Source organism: Ambystoma mexicanum, chromosome 3p, assembly GCF_040938575.1.
Source record: "Ambystoma mexicanum isolate Mex_15411 chromosome 3p, UKY_AmexF1_1, whole genome shotgun sequence".
In the NCBI taxonomy this organism is placed as follows: Eukaryota; Metazoa; Chordata; class Amphibia; order Caudata; family Ambystomatidae; genus Ambystoma; species Ambystoma mexicanum.
The window spans coordinates 987873914-987894956 of NC_090925.1; the positions used below are offsets into that span (position 1 = coordinate 987873914).

A 21043-nucleotide genomic window follows, 5' to 3' on the forward strand; every position below is an offset into this window, starting at 1 on the left:
TTGGTAAACCCTGCACGCTTCAATCAAGCATATTGTTAACACTAGAAGCAAAACAAAGAAACGGCCGTAAACAGAAATGTAAAGCTTTTGTGATACTGCAACTTGCTGCGCTTTTAGTTCTAGCGCAGAAATGGAAATCTAAAGACACACCGTCCCTCACCGAATGGTTCTCCAAAGCTTGGAACTTTGTGGCTCTTGAATGGATTACTTACTCATTGCAAGGGGACCAAACAAACTTCGCACAAGACTGGGCTGAGGTCCCAAACTTTCTGCAGAATTACTAGAATATCAGACATTGCCCTCAAAACCTTTGATTATACCATGCATCGGGACAGGCGGGTGGGGGTGGCCGTGGGAAAGTGTTAATATTAATATTTTTAGTTATACGAAATGCCAATAAATCCTTTTGTTTTTTTAGAAGAGTGAACACCTGCGCCCTAATCCAAACAAAATCCAAATGTCATTTTAAGCACAGGTCTTGCACAAGACGCCAGAATTTTAAGGATCTGAAAAGATAATCTAGTATATTGGCTAAAAGTGTCTTCATCCGGGTTTCCATCCGAGGTTTTGCTTTAGATGAATTGCATCCCAATTTCTGATTTTGGGAAGCTTTTCCACAGGTCTTACTATAAAATCTTACTCCATCTAAATGAACCATCTCTTCTTTCTCTACAGGGTACCCCGAAAGACTAGGCCGAATGGTGATAATCGACTCTAGATCATCTTGAAGACCGTCTCCAGTGCTTGTGATGTCACTGAACGCTGTGAACTGGTTTCTATGGAAACGTTACTGCTTTGGCCTAGTTTTAGGCAGCTTTTTATTGTTTCTCGTTGGAGGTCTGAATTCGGAGGAAACTTAAAACATCCAGCGTTAAAATGTATTAATGTTTATTGTACCTGCTTACATTGACGGCGAACTGTATACCATTAAGTTCCAGCATAATGAAAACTGCAACTCTTAACAGAAGACTGCTGCGGAGTCACAGCAGTGTGGCGGACCTCTGAGTACAGTGTTACTGACTGTGAAGCGTAAGGCTTTGACATTGTCCTCTGCAACCTGTGGTTGTTTGCCTTAAAGGGCCTTCAGACATTCTTTTATTTTTGCCATTTCCTCTCTGGACATAGAGTATTGTGCCTAATTTATCGTACAAGAATGTCATGCCGTATTTTCAGCCTATCGCAACTTGGAAATCTTCTCTTTTTCAAAGCAGCGGAAGAGGCCTACTTGCCGAACCGATGCTCCTACCTGCACCCCCACACGGCCAAGTCTCGCACAACAATGCATTGCTTACGGGAGTTGCCAAATTGGGCACCAGCAGTTGCAGTTCTATTCATGTTCCATGGTTTGTGAATAGACTCGCCTTTGAAACCTCAAATGTATTCTTGCCCAGGGATCATTCCCATCAAGGACCAAGTATTTATTTTAAAAATAATGTAGACTAATGGACAGTTTTTTTAATCATCCGTTCAGAGCGTGGAAGACCTAATTTGTAAACAGCACTTAATATAGAGAGCAGGTCTGTTTACACAGGATGTCTATACAAGATTTCTTTCACCTTGCACAGGGGAATATGGGCGGTTTCCGAAAGAAGTTTCTATCAATGTGAACTCTCACCTGTAATAAGGGCTGTGCGGTTCTATTTCACTGGCAATGGAGTTTATTGCCGAAGAAGCTGAAACAATGGGCTTTCCTCACATGACAGTATTACCTGGAAAAGCTCCATTATAATGATGTAAGAGTACGACCCTTCATGTAAATGTGCATATCTGGAGACCCCCACACTGCAACGTGCACTTAGTCAGCAAAGCCACAATTGCCAATCACAAGCAATATATACAATATTGAAGGGGCACAGGGCAAGTCAGTTTGATTTCCTTATTCCATGGGAAGTAACTGCTTCTTCACGAACCACAGTCCTACCTACGATATTTACAGCCTGGATCACACTGCAATATCCCGCTGGCCATTCTTAGGTATTGAACTGAAAGTGTGTGCATTCTGGGATGGGGTGTGCTCCTAGATCCCTGTTGTTGCCAGATGAAATCTTGAGGTAGAAGTCCCATTGATGCTGACGTGTGGGATTTTAAAACGTATCACAAATCCTGCAAGGATTAATTCTTCTGTTGTACTATAAGTGCCGAAAATGTTTTTTTATTGTTTTAATCCCTTATTATAATTATATTTTAAATGAGGTGCTTTTTGAGATTACTTTATGCTAAAAGTACGTCACTGAAATACGTGAAAGTTTACCTTTTTATTTTAATCCAAATATTTCAATTTCTTTTTACACAGTTGTGAAGCATGTGAGGGCAACGCCTGTGCTCTTTCTGGTCTTATTTTTCAACAGCATTGAGAGTTGCCACTTCTCGAGTGCCTTCAAAAGTGACATTTTTGTTATTTTGCTTTCTTGCGTCTCAAGTCATTAACTATAGCCAAAAAACGTATTCAAAACTCCACTGAGGCAACACAGCTGCGCCTCTTGTCCCATATTGGGCGCCGGGATGCACACTTGTTTTCATTCCTGTTTTGGCATCCTGCGAAGCTCACGTATTTTAAAAAAGATTTCTGTGTTAATATTATGTTTATTTGTTATGGTACCTCCAATTGTTTTTGGTATATCTTCGCCATTTCACGTGAGGAAATTAAGCAGCAGCGCCATTTCGCATACCCAGTCTTTCAATCCAGTGTTGACTGGAAGAGGAGCATTGTGATTTCGCCTGCTCAAACTCAAAACAAATCTGCATATGCTTTACTTTGTGGGGTCCATTTTATCAGTGTGCAATAAAAAGAGACCCTGTTTAAAAAAAAAGTTTTAATTACTCTTGTGTTGTCAAGGGATTTGTGTTACTTTCCTGCACTGTATCCAAAGGAACCCCATAGGTATTGCCTCGACCAATAAGTGACCTCTTTCTAAACTAGACGCAGTGGCTTCTTTTCCTGTTGCATGTGAGGATATTTCCTGGAAGGCAGGACTGGCTAGGGACTAAATGTCAAGTCATGACGACCTTGCCACAGGACTGGCTAGACTCCATACATAACAACCTAGTCGAGCCTGTCCTCTACAATGATATCTGACAATTCCCTGTAGCCGATGTTGCCTGGAATCTTAAACGTCACATGCAGTTTCAAATGGTCATCATTTGCAGTGGGCAAAGTACTCGTGGTTAAGGTATAGTGCCTAGCCAGTCGATTGTTGTTACCGATGGCCATACAGTACGAACGAATACCATTTCCAATTCTCACATGCGGTTGCCACTGATTTCCGTTTCTACGGAGTGTCATTTTTTAACGCCTTGAGAACATGTGGCAATGAGATTGGCAAATCGCGTTCACTGCCAATCAGCACTCTGAATATCTGGCATGAAAAGATGATCAGTTAAACCCACACGTATGTTGCTCAACGCAGATACTTTTTGTCAAAATAACTGCCTATTTCTTGTGCCTCGATTTTTTTAGTCCCCAAATTTATTTGTGGAGTTCACATTTTACAGTAATATACCTGAGAGTATGGACATGGACCATTAAATGTCCTGCAAGCAGTAAAGCACACACGACAGCTTCTCTTCAAAAGACTGATGTTCTCAATGATTACATGGGCTACGCCCCAATTTGGAAACATATTTCTGTAGTCTTTTTTACAGTACATGATTTCAACGTTCCAATGTTGGATTGACCTGTATCTAAAGCATATTGGTTAGTGTAAATTAAAGTCCAAAATAAAGCCCTCTCTAAATGAATACGTTTGACCGTGATTATTTTTAATAAACGTAAAATGTGGGCAACTCTGACTGTGTGAGAAGCGTGCTTGTCTGGGTTATTAACTTTGAAGGGATGATTGAAGTCCTGCCATGTCAACAGTGGCCTTAAAAGGTGGATTGATCTTTCAATGACGCCATGTAATAGTTTGTTAAATGTGGATCAGCGAATGGCAAGGTTGGAGCAGTGTGTACATGAAGACATTTATGTACACAAAGGGTGATTCAATGATTGTTTAATAGGCACTCGGCCTATTGTCTAATGTCGCACAGTTCGAAAATGTCAAAATACAGTATGCTACCTACATATATAAATTCAATAGCTTTCTAGTTCATGTGATGATGGCCATAACAATGGATCTGCATTTCATCAGCAATATGTTGGCAAATCACTAATATACAGTGAAAATACACACTGTGCTCCTTTTAATGCTTGATGTGCCCCTCCTGAACCGGAGAGAAGGCCAACACCAATAAACTCAAATTACCTCATCGAAACTGCAAATCCAAGCCAGGTGTTGAACAAAAGCACCAGGATATGAAGGGGAGCCAAGACCAGACTTAGACCGATGAGTGGGAAAGAGAAAGCGGCCAGGTTGGACCAAAAAAAGCATAGAAATTGGTGACCAAAATAAATGAGTTCCATGTAGCTGGGAACCGAGGGAAATGATTGAAATCTAAAAGCTTGCACAAAGAGTATAGCCCTCAGAGTTCCCATGATCCATTCAGCAAACAATACCCATGCTAAAATGTTCTACTTTTCACTATTTTATTTATTTATTTATTTATTTATTGCATTTGTAAAGCGCCCAAACCCTGAGGCACCAGGGCGTTGTTGCAAGACCAGTTACATGATACAATCTTAGCGAACTAAATAGTACATTTCACGTTAAAGGATAGAACAGCATGAATGCCATATTAAGGACAGCAAACAGTGTTCAGAGGCCAAAAGGCCAGAGTGGGTGCTTATCAGTTAGGTGAAAAGCCAGGTTTTTAGAGTTTTGCGGAATGTCAAGTAGGAGCTCCGAGCTCTTAGTTCAGTGGGGAGAGAGTTCCAGTGGTTGAGTGCTATCGTTGGGAAGCTCGCACCTCCTCCTTTCGCTCTTTTGGTTTCAGGTAGTGTGAGGTGGTGGGCATAGGTGGATCTTACTTGTCTATTGGATTTGGATCTCTCATCATTTTTCTGGGTTAGGTATTGCGGTGCGGCGTTGCTCAAATATTTGTGAGCCATCGATAGCGTTTTGAAAATGATCCTTTCTTTAATGAGGAGCCAATGCACTTTTCTTCTGGCGGCTGATATTGTGTTCTCTCCTTGGTATGTTTAGGGCAGCTCGAAGGGCATTGTTTTGGATTATTTGGAGTTTATTAATGTTCTTTTTTTGAAGTTCCTGCAAAGAGAGCATTACAATAGTCCAGTTTTGCTCCTGTCGTTGCTCTGGCAATGGTTAAGCAGCTCTGTGGGGTTAAGAATTGTCTTGCAGCGTTGATAAGTTTGTCGTGTAAGCTGCTGAGGAAGAGATTGCATTAACTTGTTTGGTGAGGGAGAGCACGGGGTCTATGTAGACCACCCAATGTTTTTACTGCGGCTGAAACTGAAATCTGGTGTCCGTCTATGGGGAAGGCGGTGTATTGGGGAGCGAGTTACTGCAGCATTGCAGGTGGGCCTGCCAGTAGGATCTCAGTCTTGTCATCCTTTAGACATAGGTAGTAAGAGACCATCCATGATCGTATCGTGGAATAGTTTTTGTTAAGCAAGCGTGTGTCTTCTTCTTAGCAGCCTGACAAGGGGAGGAGGATTTGGGTGTCATCGGCATAGTTGGTGTAGGATATGCAGATTTCATCCAGGATGTCAAAAAGAGGTTTTGTGAATATGTTGTAGAGGGAATCAGAGAGACGCAGGAACCTTGGTGGACGCCGCAGGGGATACGGATGGGGGTGGGTGGGGGAGCACTGGCAGTGTCTGAGAAGACTGTCATGGTTCTGTCTTCCAAGAAAGAGACTATCCAAGATGTGGCATCAGTTGAGAAATTGGCTGAGGTGGTGACACAGAGTGGGGCCATGGATGTTTATCAGATATCATAGCAAGCCTCTGTTTAAGGTTCAGGAAAGCCAGTTGCATCTCAGGACACTCTGGAAAGATAGGGCAGGGGTCTGGGTACTCCACTCTCAAAGATGGCCTCCCGCTCTCCACCATAGGACTCAGTCAGCTTTGAGGCCTTCCTAGAAATAGACCGCTCCACCCAGATGCACTCTCCGCAATTTCCTCTAGTGTCTCCTTACAGCTGTCAGATGGTAAGTTTCAGCAGCCTCCCTGATGGTCTGTCTCTTGTCTCTGTCCTCCTGTCTTTCTCCTTTTTCTGTCTGTCATTACACGCTTGTTCAATTTTCCCTTTCTCCCATTGGCACAAGTTCCTTGGAACCACCGTGCTAGACTCAAGAATGCTGAACTTTAATTGAAAGAGAGACACCCCACAGGAAAGGGCTAGACCCTTCTATGTGACAGTTTCACATGGTTGTTGGCTCAGATCCTAGAAGATGTCTCTTCACGTCCGAGTACAGCACCACTTCATGCATTGCTACAAAGATATTTGTTGATTAATTAGGTTCGTTAGTTTGCCTCATGGGAACTCAAAGCAAGTGGCCTCCTTCAACCCTTTCACATGAGCACATTGATATAAGCCCTTCACCTTATTAAATGAAGTTTTACCTCACACGCATATTGGAGAGGAATAGAGAAGAACAAACAGAATGGCGTACTACATCATTTGCAAAGTGACAGTGAGTCAAAAATGACTATTGTATAAAAGACTACAGTTTGTTTACAAAATATCCCACAGTTCTCTAATGAATCACCATCAAATCAAACCCCACCCGTTGCAGGGTCTACGTTGTATTAGTTATCAAATCATATACATGAGCAGGGTCTGCAAGAAACCACATTTCAAAACCCCCAAATGTGCTCTGTTCATACCCACACGGTCAAATCACAATTCCCCTTAAAAAATGCCAAAAGCTTCAACACCAACTAAGTCAAAAGAAAACCTGCCAATGTTGGGTATTCCAACTCAAACTAAACAAGAGCCTATATCCTAACTTCTCTTTGCAAGAATGAAATTCAATAATGAAAGCACAATGTTAAATGAACCGATCATCCATTAAAAAAATGTAATGACCAGCACGTGCACACATTTATACAAGTTATTCTTCAGCAAAATCATTTATAGGAGGCAAACGTTCTACATTGAATTACCAGGGGGAGACAGGAAAGGGTAAGACTTGTATATTTATTAAGTCTTGGTTATGCAGCCCACCATCAGAGCATCCTCCTCTCACACAGCCTCTCTCTCCAACTGTCACTCTACCTTGACACTCCTGCATTCTCATTCTAGCACTCACTCTGCACATTCATCCGTTCCATTCACCCACACATCACATTCCACATAGACTACTGAGACATCAAGCATACAGGACCCTCTGACAGCATGTGCTCTGCTTGTCTCCTCCAATCAACCCGCCCCCAATTCAGGTTTGCATGGCATCTTATATACATTCGATATGGAAACCCCATAATGATTATACTTACATGGCATTGGATCGACAGTCTCCTTGGCTCTAATGCAAATCTATGCTACAGGGGCGTTATGGACCTGCCCTTAAGGTGTGATGTGTATCAACAATTAGTACTTCCCCCTTCAACTTAATGCTGGGCTAAACCATTTGCAATGCCCAGTGACATATCTGTCACATGCAAAAAGACAGCATTTTCTGTCTGATTATCAATCTGCAGGAAAATGTGCCCAAGTGTCTGAGGCCACTTTATCTGTGCCCAGTATAAAGGTTCTGGGGCAGGGTGCTCCAATGCAGCTATCTCTTTGCTATATTATTTCCCAGCTCGGTGCCCCTGGTGATTAGTGCTGTCCTGCTGTTATAACACAGCCAAATGCTTGTATGTACTAAGTGCAAGGCCCTTTGCACAGTGCATCCACAGGGGACTGCTATTCCAATCTTTTTATGGGGAATTAAAACGAGGTTGCTGGTGCTCCCTGCTGGTTCAATCTACAAGCTATTGAATTCTATATAGAACTAAATATGTATGAATAACTCAGTCATTCATAAATGTAAATGCACCACAAAAACACACACCACACTGAGGTTGCTTTGCAAAATAAAAGCAAATACAGGTTAACTCTGGCGTCTATCACTTTCAGCGTTTCCTGCTTTTCAAGGCACACTAATGCTGTTCTCAATACATCTTGTTACACTGGTCTTTAAGCGCACAGCACATTACTTATTTAATAGCCACAAGGCACTATATTCTGCTAACAGTACCACGTCAGGCATATGCTAGTTTGCTTTTATGAGGGGAATACTAGCATTATATGGTATCTTCATATGTTGCTTCCCTATCCTAGAGGGCAGAATGGGTGCTAACACATGTCACTAGTGTTTGCCTTTTCCTGTTGCAGACTTCAGCTCTAATGCACTTGTATTTAACATATTTACCTGTTATGAAATGTTGTGGGTTTTATAATCTCATTGCTTTGGTAACCTGCTTGTTCTCACACAAGGACTGGGCTTAAAGACTGTCCAGGGCATGTAGGAAGTAATAGCGTGCATGCAAATTGCTTCACAGTTCATGATTGCATGTGTTTTTCATGCACACAGAGCTTTACGTCTTCCATCATGGATTTGACTGACTGATAATGGACTCTTTGCATTGTATATTAACAATCTGGGGCTTGTGATTCTGCTTATAATGACATGCTTTGCATAGGCTGACATCTAGTTTTTGGTGCGGAGTAGTACATTTTTTTTTCTTTTCAAAGTCGAAAATAGGACGTCAACGGGGCATTCCTTTAATACTATCCCTACTGTGACATGTACAGTACCCATGATCCTTCACACATCAATATCCTTGGATTGATTGTATACAGCAATCCGGTTGGTGGCATTATGTGGAGTTCTGAAAAAAATTAATACTTAGCTCGAAATCGAGTAATACTTTATGTACTTATCCATCTTGGACTGTCCTAATCGCCAAGATCGCCGGACAGAGCCTACTGCTTTCCTGAGATGATTCATCATTGTTTCGGGAGATCAGCGGTCGACTGTCTACGTCTCCAGGTCGTTTCGGCCTACACAGTAGGGAGAAAACATATATACTTTAGTTTCATATTGGCGAATGTCACCATTTAATTCCCCTTTAATTTACACGCTCTCCCTATTCACCAGCTTTGACCATGGAGAATACTCCATTTAAATCCACGCATGCAATAATACATTCCCCTGGCAACGGACACACTCGCCAAGAATTGGGGCCCATCTAGATTCTTTACTAATTACTCTTCGTAGCCCAGAGGCTTATTGACATTAGTCCATAGAGGTTGCCTTTAATTTGCTACATGTCCACACTGATCTGGTAGATATGTTATAGTGCACTGCAAAATACGCACCAAAGAACCAAAGCCCCATTGTGCGCTCCCAGCTACAGCATCTCTAATTAGAACGCAATGTGAATCTTTGGAACTTTTGGGAAACAAATTGAATAGTAAGCTAGAATTGAAATCTAGCAATGGTGAATGTGATAAATGCAAAAATTGTAACAAAAATGGAAATCATACACTGCTAACACTCCAAAAAAAGCTGACACTCGCGGCTTTGATAACACATAGGGGTGGAAGTGGCTACAGAGTATTATCCCTGGTATGGTGGGTTCACATGAATGAATAAACATGTCATGGAATACCCGGGGTCACTCCCATATCACCTCTGAGGGAGGCTCGCTCCCGTTCAATAGCAAACTTTAATATTGTTATGTTACAATAAACTTGGATGTGGAAGGTTTTTTCCTTGGATGGGTATGCGATCTACCAGTTATTGGAGAAGACCATCAGGGGGTCTATTCATAGGGATTTCACATGATCCACCCTCTTCGATTGTGACCCTTTAGAAGAGGGTGGGAATGTAATTGCAGTAGAGTTTGACTCATGAGGGTGAAAATAAGATTATTATTGGTATGCATATACGATCCCCCCAGAACTGAAAGAACTGAAACTATTTTTGAATATCTAGATAAGCTGTTTGTGACCTGGTTGGAAGATCCCAACCGAGACATGATACTTCTGTGTGGGGACTTGAGGGGAGTTCATAATAAAGGCAGATTCCAGCCATTTACTAAAAAAGAGCAACATGATAATGAAAGATACGAACATCAAAGGTGGGGGAGTGGTTACATTTCTGGGCTGGGTGGGAATTGACGCCTTTAAATGGCCGGCTCCCAAATGATATTCCAGGGCAACCAACCTGGACTATGGGTAACAAGAACAGTACTATTGACTATATGTGTGTGAATGGACCTTTGCTTGAATATGCAGAATTATTTTGTACTGTACCCACCATACACAGTGTCATAGGCTGGAATTAAGCTTAACAGGAATGGGGAGGTCACCCACTGTACTCAGCCCTGGTAACCTTGAGGTCACCCAACGAGGGAACAGAATCCGGTGGTCTGATGGTAACATTAGAAGGGCAGGTAAACTACTGGCTAACACTTTGGTTGAGGGGGATGATTTCCTGTGCGATCTTGACGCTGAAGGTAATGGATAATGGATTATGGATTAGGGAAATCACCAACGCAGTGGGGGTAGTCAGTGGGGGGTGGGGGGAGGGGGATGGGCCAGGCACAGTGGGTTAAGAACCAAACAGTTCGATAAGGAGGTGCAATTGGGTAAACGCAAACCGTGTAGACAATTGAGAACTATAAAAAGATCTGCATTCTCCTTACAGGAGATTTTGATGAATATTCGTAAAATCAAAAACACATATCGAAATTGGCATAAGAGACGCAAGGTCCAGGGTTTGACTAAAAACTGGCAAAAGCTGTTAAAACCTATGCTGCCTCACAACCCCAAAACTATCTGGAGGACCCTGACATTATCTAAAGATCCAAAAGATAGAAAGCGAATGATAAACCCTATTCCTGAATCCACTTGCCGGATGCTCATTGAATCCAAAATGTCTGTGGCCATAAAGATAATGAAATTATGGTGGGAGAAGATAGCAATTGGCCATTGAGCTTTAATTAAGATTGTATTGTGGGGGGCGTGGCCAGCGAGCAGTAGATGTAGACGTGAGCCCCCTGAGCTCCTGGTGCTGCCAAAACATGCTGATAAATCCTGGGGGAATCTGACTTGCAGCACGCCTGCAAAACTACGAAAAGTTGGCGGAAAGACAGCACAACGCATCGCAGCTACCCCGAAACCGAAACGGAGATCGAAAGCGGAGATAGCTGCTGCGGGAGCTGAGGGAGCGCGGCTGCCGCCGAACACGATCCAAGATGGCCGACGGCGACTTGGAATAACTCGACTATCACTCCCAGAGCGAAGAACAGCGGCCCACGGGAGGTGCAGAACACCCAACGGGAAGGCCGTGACCCCGCCTGGAGGCGTGAAGACGCCGGCACTGAGCGAGCGGCCCCCGGCGCCGCGGCCCACAAAAGCGCGGTCTTCCCCTCCCCCCGGCGACTCTCCTCACAAGAACGCCAGCACCATCCCCGATGCCAGGCGTGCCGATCGGCCGCAGGCGCTCCGCGTTGAGCGCCTGCCACTCCAGAGTAACAGGTAGCGGGTGAAAGGACGGAGAAGCGCGTAACTAGGCACGCGAAACGGTAAGGAGAGGGGCGGGCGGGAGGCGGTGGTTGCGAGCAGTCCCTTCCCGCTTCCCGCTTGCCCGCTCCCAGCAAACCCCCGTGACACTTCTCGCCTGTGATCCCCCCGGAGGGGACATTCCCCCGATCATTGCGCTGCACAAGGAACCACTGCTGGGTCTCTCCTATGCGCCATCAAAGGACCGACATTTCGCCTGAGAAGGGCATTTAAAGCGCCATAAACACACGGCAGCGCTTGGGAGGGGCAGGACAAACATCGCCCCCATGGTGCAGGAGGATGCAATAAAGATCCTTGTTGCCTGAAATTGGCGAAACAAACGATAGCCCTCGCCTCTAGGGAGGGAAGCCACACGGTACATCAGCATTAAGACACTCGCTGGGAGTGTGGCAAAACATGGAGGTAATCTCACACAGCAATAGAGTTTTGGGAAACCACCCAGATACACGGAAACAAGACTCGAGCTGAAGGGACTAGCATTACTCTGTTGGGCACAAGCACATTACTCCTGCATACAGGAGGGCGAGGGAAACCCGGAGGGCAAGTGGACGACCCCATGAAGGAGAGAGGAAGGTGGGGGACAGGGAAGGAGAATCGCCCCCCCCCCCTCAATAACTGAAGTGTGCCGAAAACACCCCGAATGCAAACCACCCCTTTCTTTGAGCAACAGCCCAGAGGAGTCAAATCTGTGTCTCGGCTCACATACAACACGTTTAAAATCAGGGAGACCCTGAAAGTGGCAGACGGATCTTTACCGAGTGCCGGATCAGTGATAGAAGTGGATATGGGTAAAGACAAGGGCAGAAGAGGCACGACACAAAGTAAAATGGAGCAATACGCAGTGCCCACACTGGCCATGGAGCCGACACAGGAGAAAACGGTATCTACTGAAGATGATGAACCCGAACCCTCTCTCAAAGACATTATGAATGCCATAGCTAATTCCAGAACCGCTATGGAGATTAAAATGGATGGCATCAGCACAGAAGTGTCCCTCCTACGCCATGATTTGCAGAAACTCACGTCTCGCACGGGAGAGGCGGAAACTCGCATATCCAACACGGAGGATGACCTCCGAAACATGAGTCAACAGATGACCAGAGTACTGCAACGCATTAAAACTCTAGAAGAACGAGTGGAGGAGGGGGAGGGACGCTCTAGGCCCCTCCATGGAACTATTCCTTGAACAACTGCTCATGGACCTATATGCCTGTGACAAATTAGAGGCAAAAGAGACAACAGAGATGCAATCAGGCAAAGACTCTGGCAATATCAGGTCGCACCGGTCAATAAAGGGTTAAGATTGCTCGCCAGCTAAGAGAGAAAGACTGACAGGCTAATTGACCAATCCCTGAAAGAGTTAAGGTGAATGACGGCCTTTGTTTTTGTTTTATCTGGTTGCTAGGAGGCAAAAGAAGAGGAGTCCGGGGAAGACCGTTTGATGTGGGCGTACTGAGGGAAGAAACCGAGGAACGAATGAGTTTTTTTTAACATTATAGTTAAGAAGATTGTGCCGTTGCGCGTTACAAGAAAGGGTATCTTGTGTACCCGGTAGAGGTGACCGTTGTCGCCGTGTTGGTCTCCAGAGCGGCAGCGCCGTTGCGCAGCCGGGCGTCTGAAGGGGAGAGGTGACCGTTGTTGCCTTGTGAGGGAAACGAGGAGCTGGCGCTGTTGCGCTGAATAAGGAGAGGAGTCGCACAACGAATCAGACGACCGTGCTCGTCTGACTGAGGTATGAGAAGAAGCAGCAGCGCTGTTGCGCCGTGCAGCCAAGCGGATACAACCTTGAATTTAGGCTGAAGGCAGAGCCGTAGCGAGTCCCGGTCAGCCGCTGAAGCAGACATACAACGTGGTGCCGAGTGGAAAAGGTAGGAGCGGGGTTTTCTATAAACTGTGCGGACACGGGATAAGTGCTCTGATTTAAAGACTATTAGGGTGGGGAAACCCACATTTTTAGGAGTACGTCCAAGTTGAAATACAGGGCTGCGACCGAGGGAAGAAACAGAACGTATGTTTTAAAGATGTCACGTTTAACAGGGACAAGTTAAAATACCCGATCTGAACATTTAACAAAAACATAATCAGAGACAAGTAATGCTGATACTATACAACAGAAAATCCTGTTTAATATTAGAGAAAACCCCAGAAAGCTGCAGGAGAGGGCTAACTACTTTGGAGACACATGAATGAATGTTTGTGGTGAACTATCAGAGTGAAGACAACATCCTTATTAAAGAAAAGAAAGAGAAAAGAAAGCAAAGAACAATATAAACAATTTCAAGATCAAAAGAATTTACCTGTGGTTTTTCCTGCAATCATCAAGGAAATCCTGTTCCCTTGAACTTGCAAAGTCAAGCCAAAGACGTATCCTTTTTCCAGTATACCCAGAGAAAAGAAAAATGAGAAACAGTTAATAAAAGAATTGGGCTCGCTTTTAGTCCAAACAAACTACTTATTGGCCAAGTCTCTTTTGTCCTTCAAACTCATTTAACTAAGTTATTACAATGCCCCAAAGAAATTTTCAAAACTCTTCTCTATTGAACGTGCCCATCGAGTCCCAACAGGCAGACCAACGCCTGGGGCCCCACCCCGCACAGTGATTGCCAAAATCCTAAATTACAGGGACCGAGACACGGTACTGCAAATGGCTAGATCCAAAGGTTGCATGACCTATAACGGTTCTAAAATTGCCTTCTTCCCGGACTTCACAAGGGAAGTGCAAAGAGCACGCCAATCCTTTGACCAGCTCAAGAAAAGGCTACAGATCCAAAACGTCAAATATGGCCTCCTGTTCCCGGCACAGCTGAAAATTTACCATAATGGCACAACAGTGCACTTTAATGATCCAAAAGATGCGTGGAACTGGGCAGAAAATAACCTGGAGGGAGATTGGGGCCCAATAAACAGAAGGGAGCGTGAACGGAATAGACCGCGCCCGGACAGACTCCCGAATGCACAGCTACTGCAAGACCAGGATGAACCACCGCCAAGAGAAGCCGACTGAGGCGGGCAGGCATATGTTGACACCAACATAACCTCTGACATCTGCAACAAACTTTAAGTTGGGATACCCGTTGGCAACGCACCGTCAGATTTCCCCCGCAGAACAAAGAAATGGCGGCTCAATTGGGCCTCCCCTGACAAAAGTGATAGGACTAGCGTCAAGTAACAGCGAGCGAAACACAAACAAGTTATACCAAATGTATTGACTAATTGTTCAGTCTGAGCAGACCCTAGTCAAGCTCGGCCTAATGTTCGGGCGACAGGTACTTCAAGTTGGGGTGGAGTATGGGGAGGGGGCAGGGGAGTTTGTTTTCATGACAGAGTTTGTTTGTCTAGTTTACTGTTTTAGGACTGATGCACGCTATGGGTTGGGGTCTGGCTCCCGTTGGGTGGACAGGGGGTCACCATCCGGGGACACATACAGCATTACCCGGCACACCCAATTCCCGACCACGATGACAGAACACGCCATTGAAAGCAAGACCAAATCCATTAAGATAATGACTTGGAATGTGAACGGGCTGGGCAGCAGTATCAAGAGGCGCCTTGTACTACAATATCTGAACCGATATGCGCCCGATGTGGCCTTTCTAACCGAAACGCACCTGGCGGGTACCAACTGTAACCTCTTTAAGCGAACCAATTACCGCATTGCGTTACACTTAGGTTTCTCCATGGGAGCCAGGGGAGTACTGATCCTGGTACACAAGCGACTACCATTGAATCTCCTATCTGTCACACAGGATACGGGAGGTAGATTTTTTACATAACCGCGACTCTCTGGGAGCGGTCTATAGCCATGCTAGCCATATACGCACCACCAACCTTACTTACCGCATTACTTAACGATATAACGCCTATATTAGCGGCAGATTCCTCGAACTTGGTAGTGGTGGGGGGAGATTTTAACGAAGTCATGAATTTGGAACTTGACCGTAAGCATATCCGTTCGATAAATCCAGCCGCGCATACCAAATTGGCCACATTCATTGACGCAATAGGCCTGAAAGATGTGTGGAGACACTTACACCCCGGGACAAGAGAATACTCGTTTCTCTCCGGAGCACACACCTCACTATCCAGGCTTGATTATTTTTTTCTCCCGACGTCCGAATTGCATCTAGCAACTGATGCACACCTCCTACCCAGAGGTATATCAGACCACTCACCGCTCATGTTAGAGCTTAATACCCACAGACCGGTCCCCCTACCCACATGCAGGTTAAATAATTATTATCTGGGCTTCCCCGATTTAGTGGAGCATGTTAAAAATGCGACAGAATCATACTTTGAATTGAACACAACCTCTGTGGATAGCCCTGTAACACTTTGGGAGGCTTATAAACCAGTACTGAGGGGGAACTTCTATCCCAGATCACAGCCCATAAGAGGAAACAGGTCGCAGCAATCCGGGCGGCTGAAGCGCGAGTGCAAGAGGCAGAGGTAGCTCATCTATCCCAGGACCTCCCAGAATCTCATCGCGAGTTACAATTAGCACAAAAACAGTTCCAGAACGTCGCCCTGGACAATGCCAAACAGGCACACACAGCGATGCGTGCCAGAGTGTACGAAACCGGGGACAAGGCAGGCTAAATGTTGGCATGGCTGGAGAAGCGAGACGAGGGGCTCCGACATGTTAGAGCAATTAGATCACAGGGGAATATACTAATAACAGCAGACCGCGACATAGCGGAAGGGTTCGCAGCCTATTATAAGGAACTTTATGGAGCGCCAACCTCCCCTATTGACACCACAGCCATCTTGGAAATCACCCTTCCCTCCGTGACACCTGAACAAAGAGCCCTGCTAGAAACTAACATAACAGAGGATGACCTGTCTGCAGCCATAGCGGACCTCCAACCCGGGAAAACCCCGGGACCCAACGGTTTTCCCGTTGAGGTGTGGAAGAAAATAGGCACAAGCTTAATTACACCACACTTACTGAAAATGTATGAAACCTCCCGCAGCAAAGGGTCCCTCCCACAGGACCTGAGACAGGCCACCATAGTGGTCATACCCAAGGCGGACAAACCCCCAGATTGTTGCAGCTCGTATAGACCTATTTCCCTCATCAACCCCGAATCCAAAATCCTAGCGAAAACATTAGCCAATAGACTCCAGCAAGTCATACCCTCCTTGATCCACCCGGATCAGTGTGGTTTCATGCCGCAAAGATCCACGCGGATGAATATACATCGATTATTCACAGCAATGGAAAATGCGACCACTATCCGAGGCCCTCTAGCCCTGTTGGCAGTGGACTTCGAGAAGGCCTTTGATTCTATTAGGTGGGATGCGGTATGGGAAATAATGCATAGAAAGGGATTTGGGCCCCAATTTATGAGTTAGGTTAAATTACTGTATAAATCCCCATTAGCCGTCACGAAAGTGAATGGTCACGTATCAGACCCCTTTGAAATTGGCACAGGGACCAGGTAAGGATGCCCACTGTCAGCTATGATATTTGCAATAGCAATCGAACCGCTCGCAATACTGTTAAGAACTAACGAAACATGGAAGGGATTCCGATGGTCTGAAGCCTGGGAGGACAAAGTGTCCCTATATGCAGACGACTTGCTGGTATACTTACAAGACCCGGTTAGATCCTGCCCCATAGTGACTGACTTACTCCAGAAATACGGCTCCTTCAGCGGCCTGAGAGTAAACTGGGCTAAATCTACTCTGTTCCCGCTTAGACAAGAGGAAGAATCAATCCCGCCCCAATGTCCCTACCAGGTAGAAAGGGAACAATTCAAATATCTAGGTATATTAATAACAAATAATCTGAATGATTATGTTCCCAGAAATCTGTACCCAGTCATGACAAGATTTGCAGAGGACACCCGTCACTGGTCATCCCTTCCTCTGACATTACTGGGTAGAGCTGCGCTCTTTAAAATGATGGCCTTGCCCCGACTCCTGTACATATTACAGAACGCCCCCTTATATATTCCTTCAAACATATTCAGGAAAATAGATCAGACACTTCGTAAACTGCTATGGAATGACGGCCACCCACGTATAGCTCTCGCCACGCTCCAAAGATCCATATGGGAGGGCGGAATAGGACTACCCCAAATGCAAACGTATTATTGGGCCAGTCAATTGATGAAAGTGAATGACCAATTACACGGTGACACAGGTGCGCCACATAACAGATCTTTAGAACTCGACAATATCTCTACAAGAAAAGAGCCCGCACGGCCACTCCCAACATGCGAGCACAGATAACACAAATCTGGATAGATGCACATAAATTTGTGGGATGGGGCGACAAACTATCGCAGGCGCAACCTCTGTGGAATAACAGAAACCTTCCCGGTGTATACACGCTCCCCAGATGGCCGAATTGGTCTCGGCATGGATCGCTCACACTGGGAGACGTTGTGAAGGATGACACTATGGTTCCTTTTGCGGAGCTGGCTCTCCGATTTGGACTTCCCCAAACTGAGCACTACCACTATGCCCAACTACAACACGCAATACAGAGCATTCTCCCTGAAATGATTTCTCTGCCGGACTTTACCCCCATTGAAAGAAACTTATTCCCGGAACAAATCACCCATAAAGTGACATCGGTTCTGTACAGTGCCATAAGTTCCTTTGGCACACCAGATCTGCTGTCGCTGCGGACCAAATGGGAGTCGGATGTGGGGGCTATACTACCAGAGGAATGGGTCACAGCATTGATGTTCCCTAGGGAGAAAGCAATATCATCAAGGCTTAGACTGATCCAGTTAAAGATACTACATAGAGTATACTATCCGACCCGAATTGCCTGCGATGCAAAACAGAAGAAGGCACCTTCTTCCACATCCTGTGGGATTGCACACACATCTAACCACTTTGGGAGGCATGTTGTGTGGAACTCTCCAGAGTTATGGGAAAAACAATTCCCAGAAACCCTAAGCTATTACTGTTGGGAATAGATGATGAAATTGATCTATCTAGATATGAAAAACTGCTTCTGTTCACCACTACTGCACTTTTGAAAAGGAACATTGCTCAGAAATGGGGCTCGGACCAAACACCGAGCTGTGAACAATGGAGGTCAGATGTGGATATTTGTGTCGCAATGGAATATAGGGTATACTCAGCCAGAGGATGCCCGGCTAAAGCGCCGAAAGTGTGGCAGAAATGGGAAGAAGCCCAATGAGGGCTAACACAGGAGAGTTGGCCACTGGGATATGTCAAAAAGCGCCCCCCTTATGCCCATGGCGCCCGCAGGATAAAGCAGCTGGGTGTTGTTCCCGGGTTCGGATAAAAAGTTGACCCAATTTGCAATATTATGTGTACTTCAATCGGAGACAGCCAATGACCCATACCAGCAGTGTGCATGTATTGATTGTTTATCTGTTTATTTGTTTTAAAACACCAATAAAATATGTTATCCAAAAAAAAAAAGATTGTATTGTGGATATAATCAAACAGGCAAAGAACTCTAAGGCCCCTGGCCCTAACAGTCTGGCGGTTGCGGTGCTGAAAAGGGACCCATTCAATTGGGCCATGCTGCTAAGCAATTAGTTTATAAAAGTTTGCCATCAGAAAAAGATTCCTCAGTCCTGGACCTGTTCTATACTGATACCAGTCCACAAAGCCACAAAGCTGGAGACAGGTTCATTCCAGGAAATTACTGCCTATTGTCGCTAATAGACACCAATGGAAAGGTGTTTGCTGCTTGGGTGCTAAAGCACTTACAAGCTTGGGTGGACGAAAACGAGCTGCTACACCCGTTGTAAACTGTCTTTTTCGAGTTGGTGCTAGCACAAATCTAAATTTGAAAGTGGTTGACCGTTTATTTAACCTTAGAAGGAAAAAATCCAACCTGCCCTTGTACATATCTTATATGGATTTTAAATCTGCGTTTGATTTAGTTAACAGGGAATGTCTTTGTGTAAAAATGCAAAAGTTGGGGTTCCCTAGCTGGTAATTGGAAAACTACAAAAATCTACACAATAAAACTACCATCAGTATTAGACTTGGAAATGGAAATAATCTTTCGGGCAAGTTCGGTATAAATAGAGGTGTAAAGCAGGCCCCCATCCTTTTAATTTATACCTCGCCGATTTGATCTGTCGCATTGAAGCACTGGGTACTTGGTCACCTAAAATTGGCTACGATCGAATCACGTCGATTCTATACTCAGATGATCGTGTGCTTCTGAGTCACATGGTATCAGGAATAAAAACATTACTTGAGAATCTGGCAAACTATGCGAACGAAAACGAGTTATAAATAAACATTGACAAAAAAAAAGGTGATGTTAGTATCACATACAAAAAGTGAACAGGGTGTGCATTGAACTCTGGATTGGACAGATCCAGTACACTCCCCAATATAAGTACCCTGGTCTAAAACTGATGTATAATGCAAGTTACAAAAGTACAATAAACACAAAGACCTTAAAGGCAAGACAACTGACCTTTCTGATAAGCCATTTCTCAAAAGGGAATGCAGGTTTTTCAATTAGTGGGACATTACTGCTATACAAACAATGGTTCAGTCCCACTATAATATACAGCTGACGGCCTGCAGTTATACAAATTGGAATGGTAAACCGGATAGAGGGTTTATTTTGGTGTAAGATGCTGACATTGCCACAAAGTACTCTCATGTAATACCTGTGTTTAAAATTGGGGTTATTATCGCTTAAAGCAATGGTGAGGAAACATAGGGGGGAATTTTTTATCCACACAAAGATTCTAGCTAAAGACACCCTGATGGCCAGTCACAACCATGTGGAGTATAATAAATCCGAGAAATATATAGAAACGATAAACAAATTATTTGCAAAAACCAGTTATGTACAATTAAAAAAAGTGTTCTCCAGAAAATTAACCCAGCGGGATTGGCTCTGTAATTATACCCCTGCATGGGTACACTCAGGTATCACGAGTGGTTTATCGTTTTATGCGCCCCCAGCCATATCTTTTGATGTGCCCCGATCCTAACTATCGATACAGAACAATGTGGGAAATTCAGATAGAACCTTTTTGAAAGGAAAATGCCAGCAGGCCTCACACAGTGTTTAAATGTACTTTTGCAAATAAAGGAACATACCTGTTTTAAAAGTGTATGTTGAATAAGGCCCTGGCCTTGTCTAGCAATGTAAAGGGGGTTTGTGCTGTAAAACATAGATGGGATGTTTTATTCAACAAGCTTGTTTTGATTCAGTACAAAATGAAAGAAAATCAAGGAATTAAACTGCATTGGCTGAATGTTGCAAGCTCCAGAAAAGGTTTTTCCTGCTGGCTAAGCTAAGGCTTCCCCCAAAAGGAACCACCATAAACGTCCAGGACACTTGGCTGATAATTACTAGGTTGGAAAACTTTGACTGACCAAGACAAAGAAAGTTCACATACTCATCAGACGTTCGTATGGGCAGAGGCCTCTTACAATAGAAGTTCTGGGACACGAAGATGTGAAAAAGGAAATCACACCTCCCTGTGACTTCTACAAGAAGCTTCAAAGAAAAACTTCATGACCACCCTGGACTTAGGGGGGTAGCCTGGAAAGGCATGACCATACTTGGAGGAAAATGCTGACCATTTGGTTTAAACAGCTATTTTATTAAGAAACTTTTCAGACTTTTATCTTTGCAACTGGACATATTGGGAACA

The 21043-nt window shown here is 44.6% G+C and overlaps 1 protein-coding gene across 1 annotated transcript in view; it reads left to right on the forward strand.

The window, feature by feature from the left end:
- Positions 1–3738, forward strand: part of PLCG1 (phospholipase C gamma 1) — a 1097362-nt gene extending 1093624 nt beyond the window's left edge. Inside the window, exon 32 of the mRNA XM_069652272.1 lies at positions 676–3738. Within this exon, the coding sequence (XP_069508373.1) occupies positions 676–718 (43 nt within the window). The 3' untranslated portion in view covers positions 719–3738. The remainder of the gene's footprint in view (positions 1–675) is intronic.
- The last annotated feature ends 17305 nt before the right edge of the window (positions 3739–21043 follow it).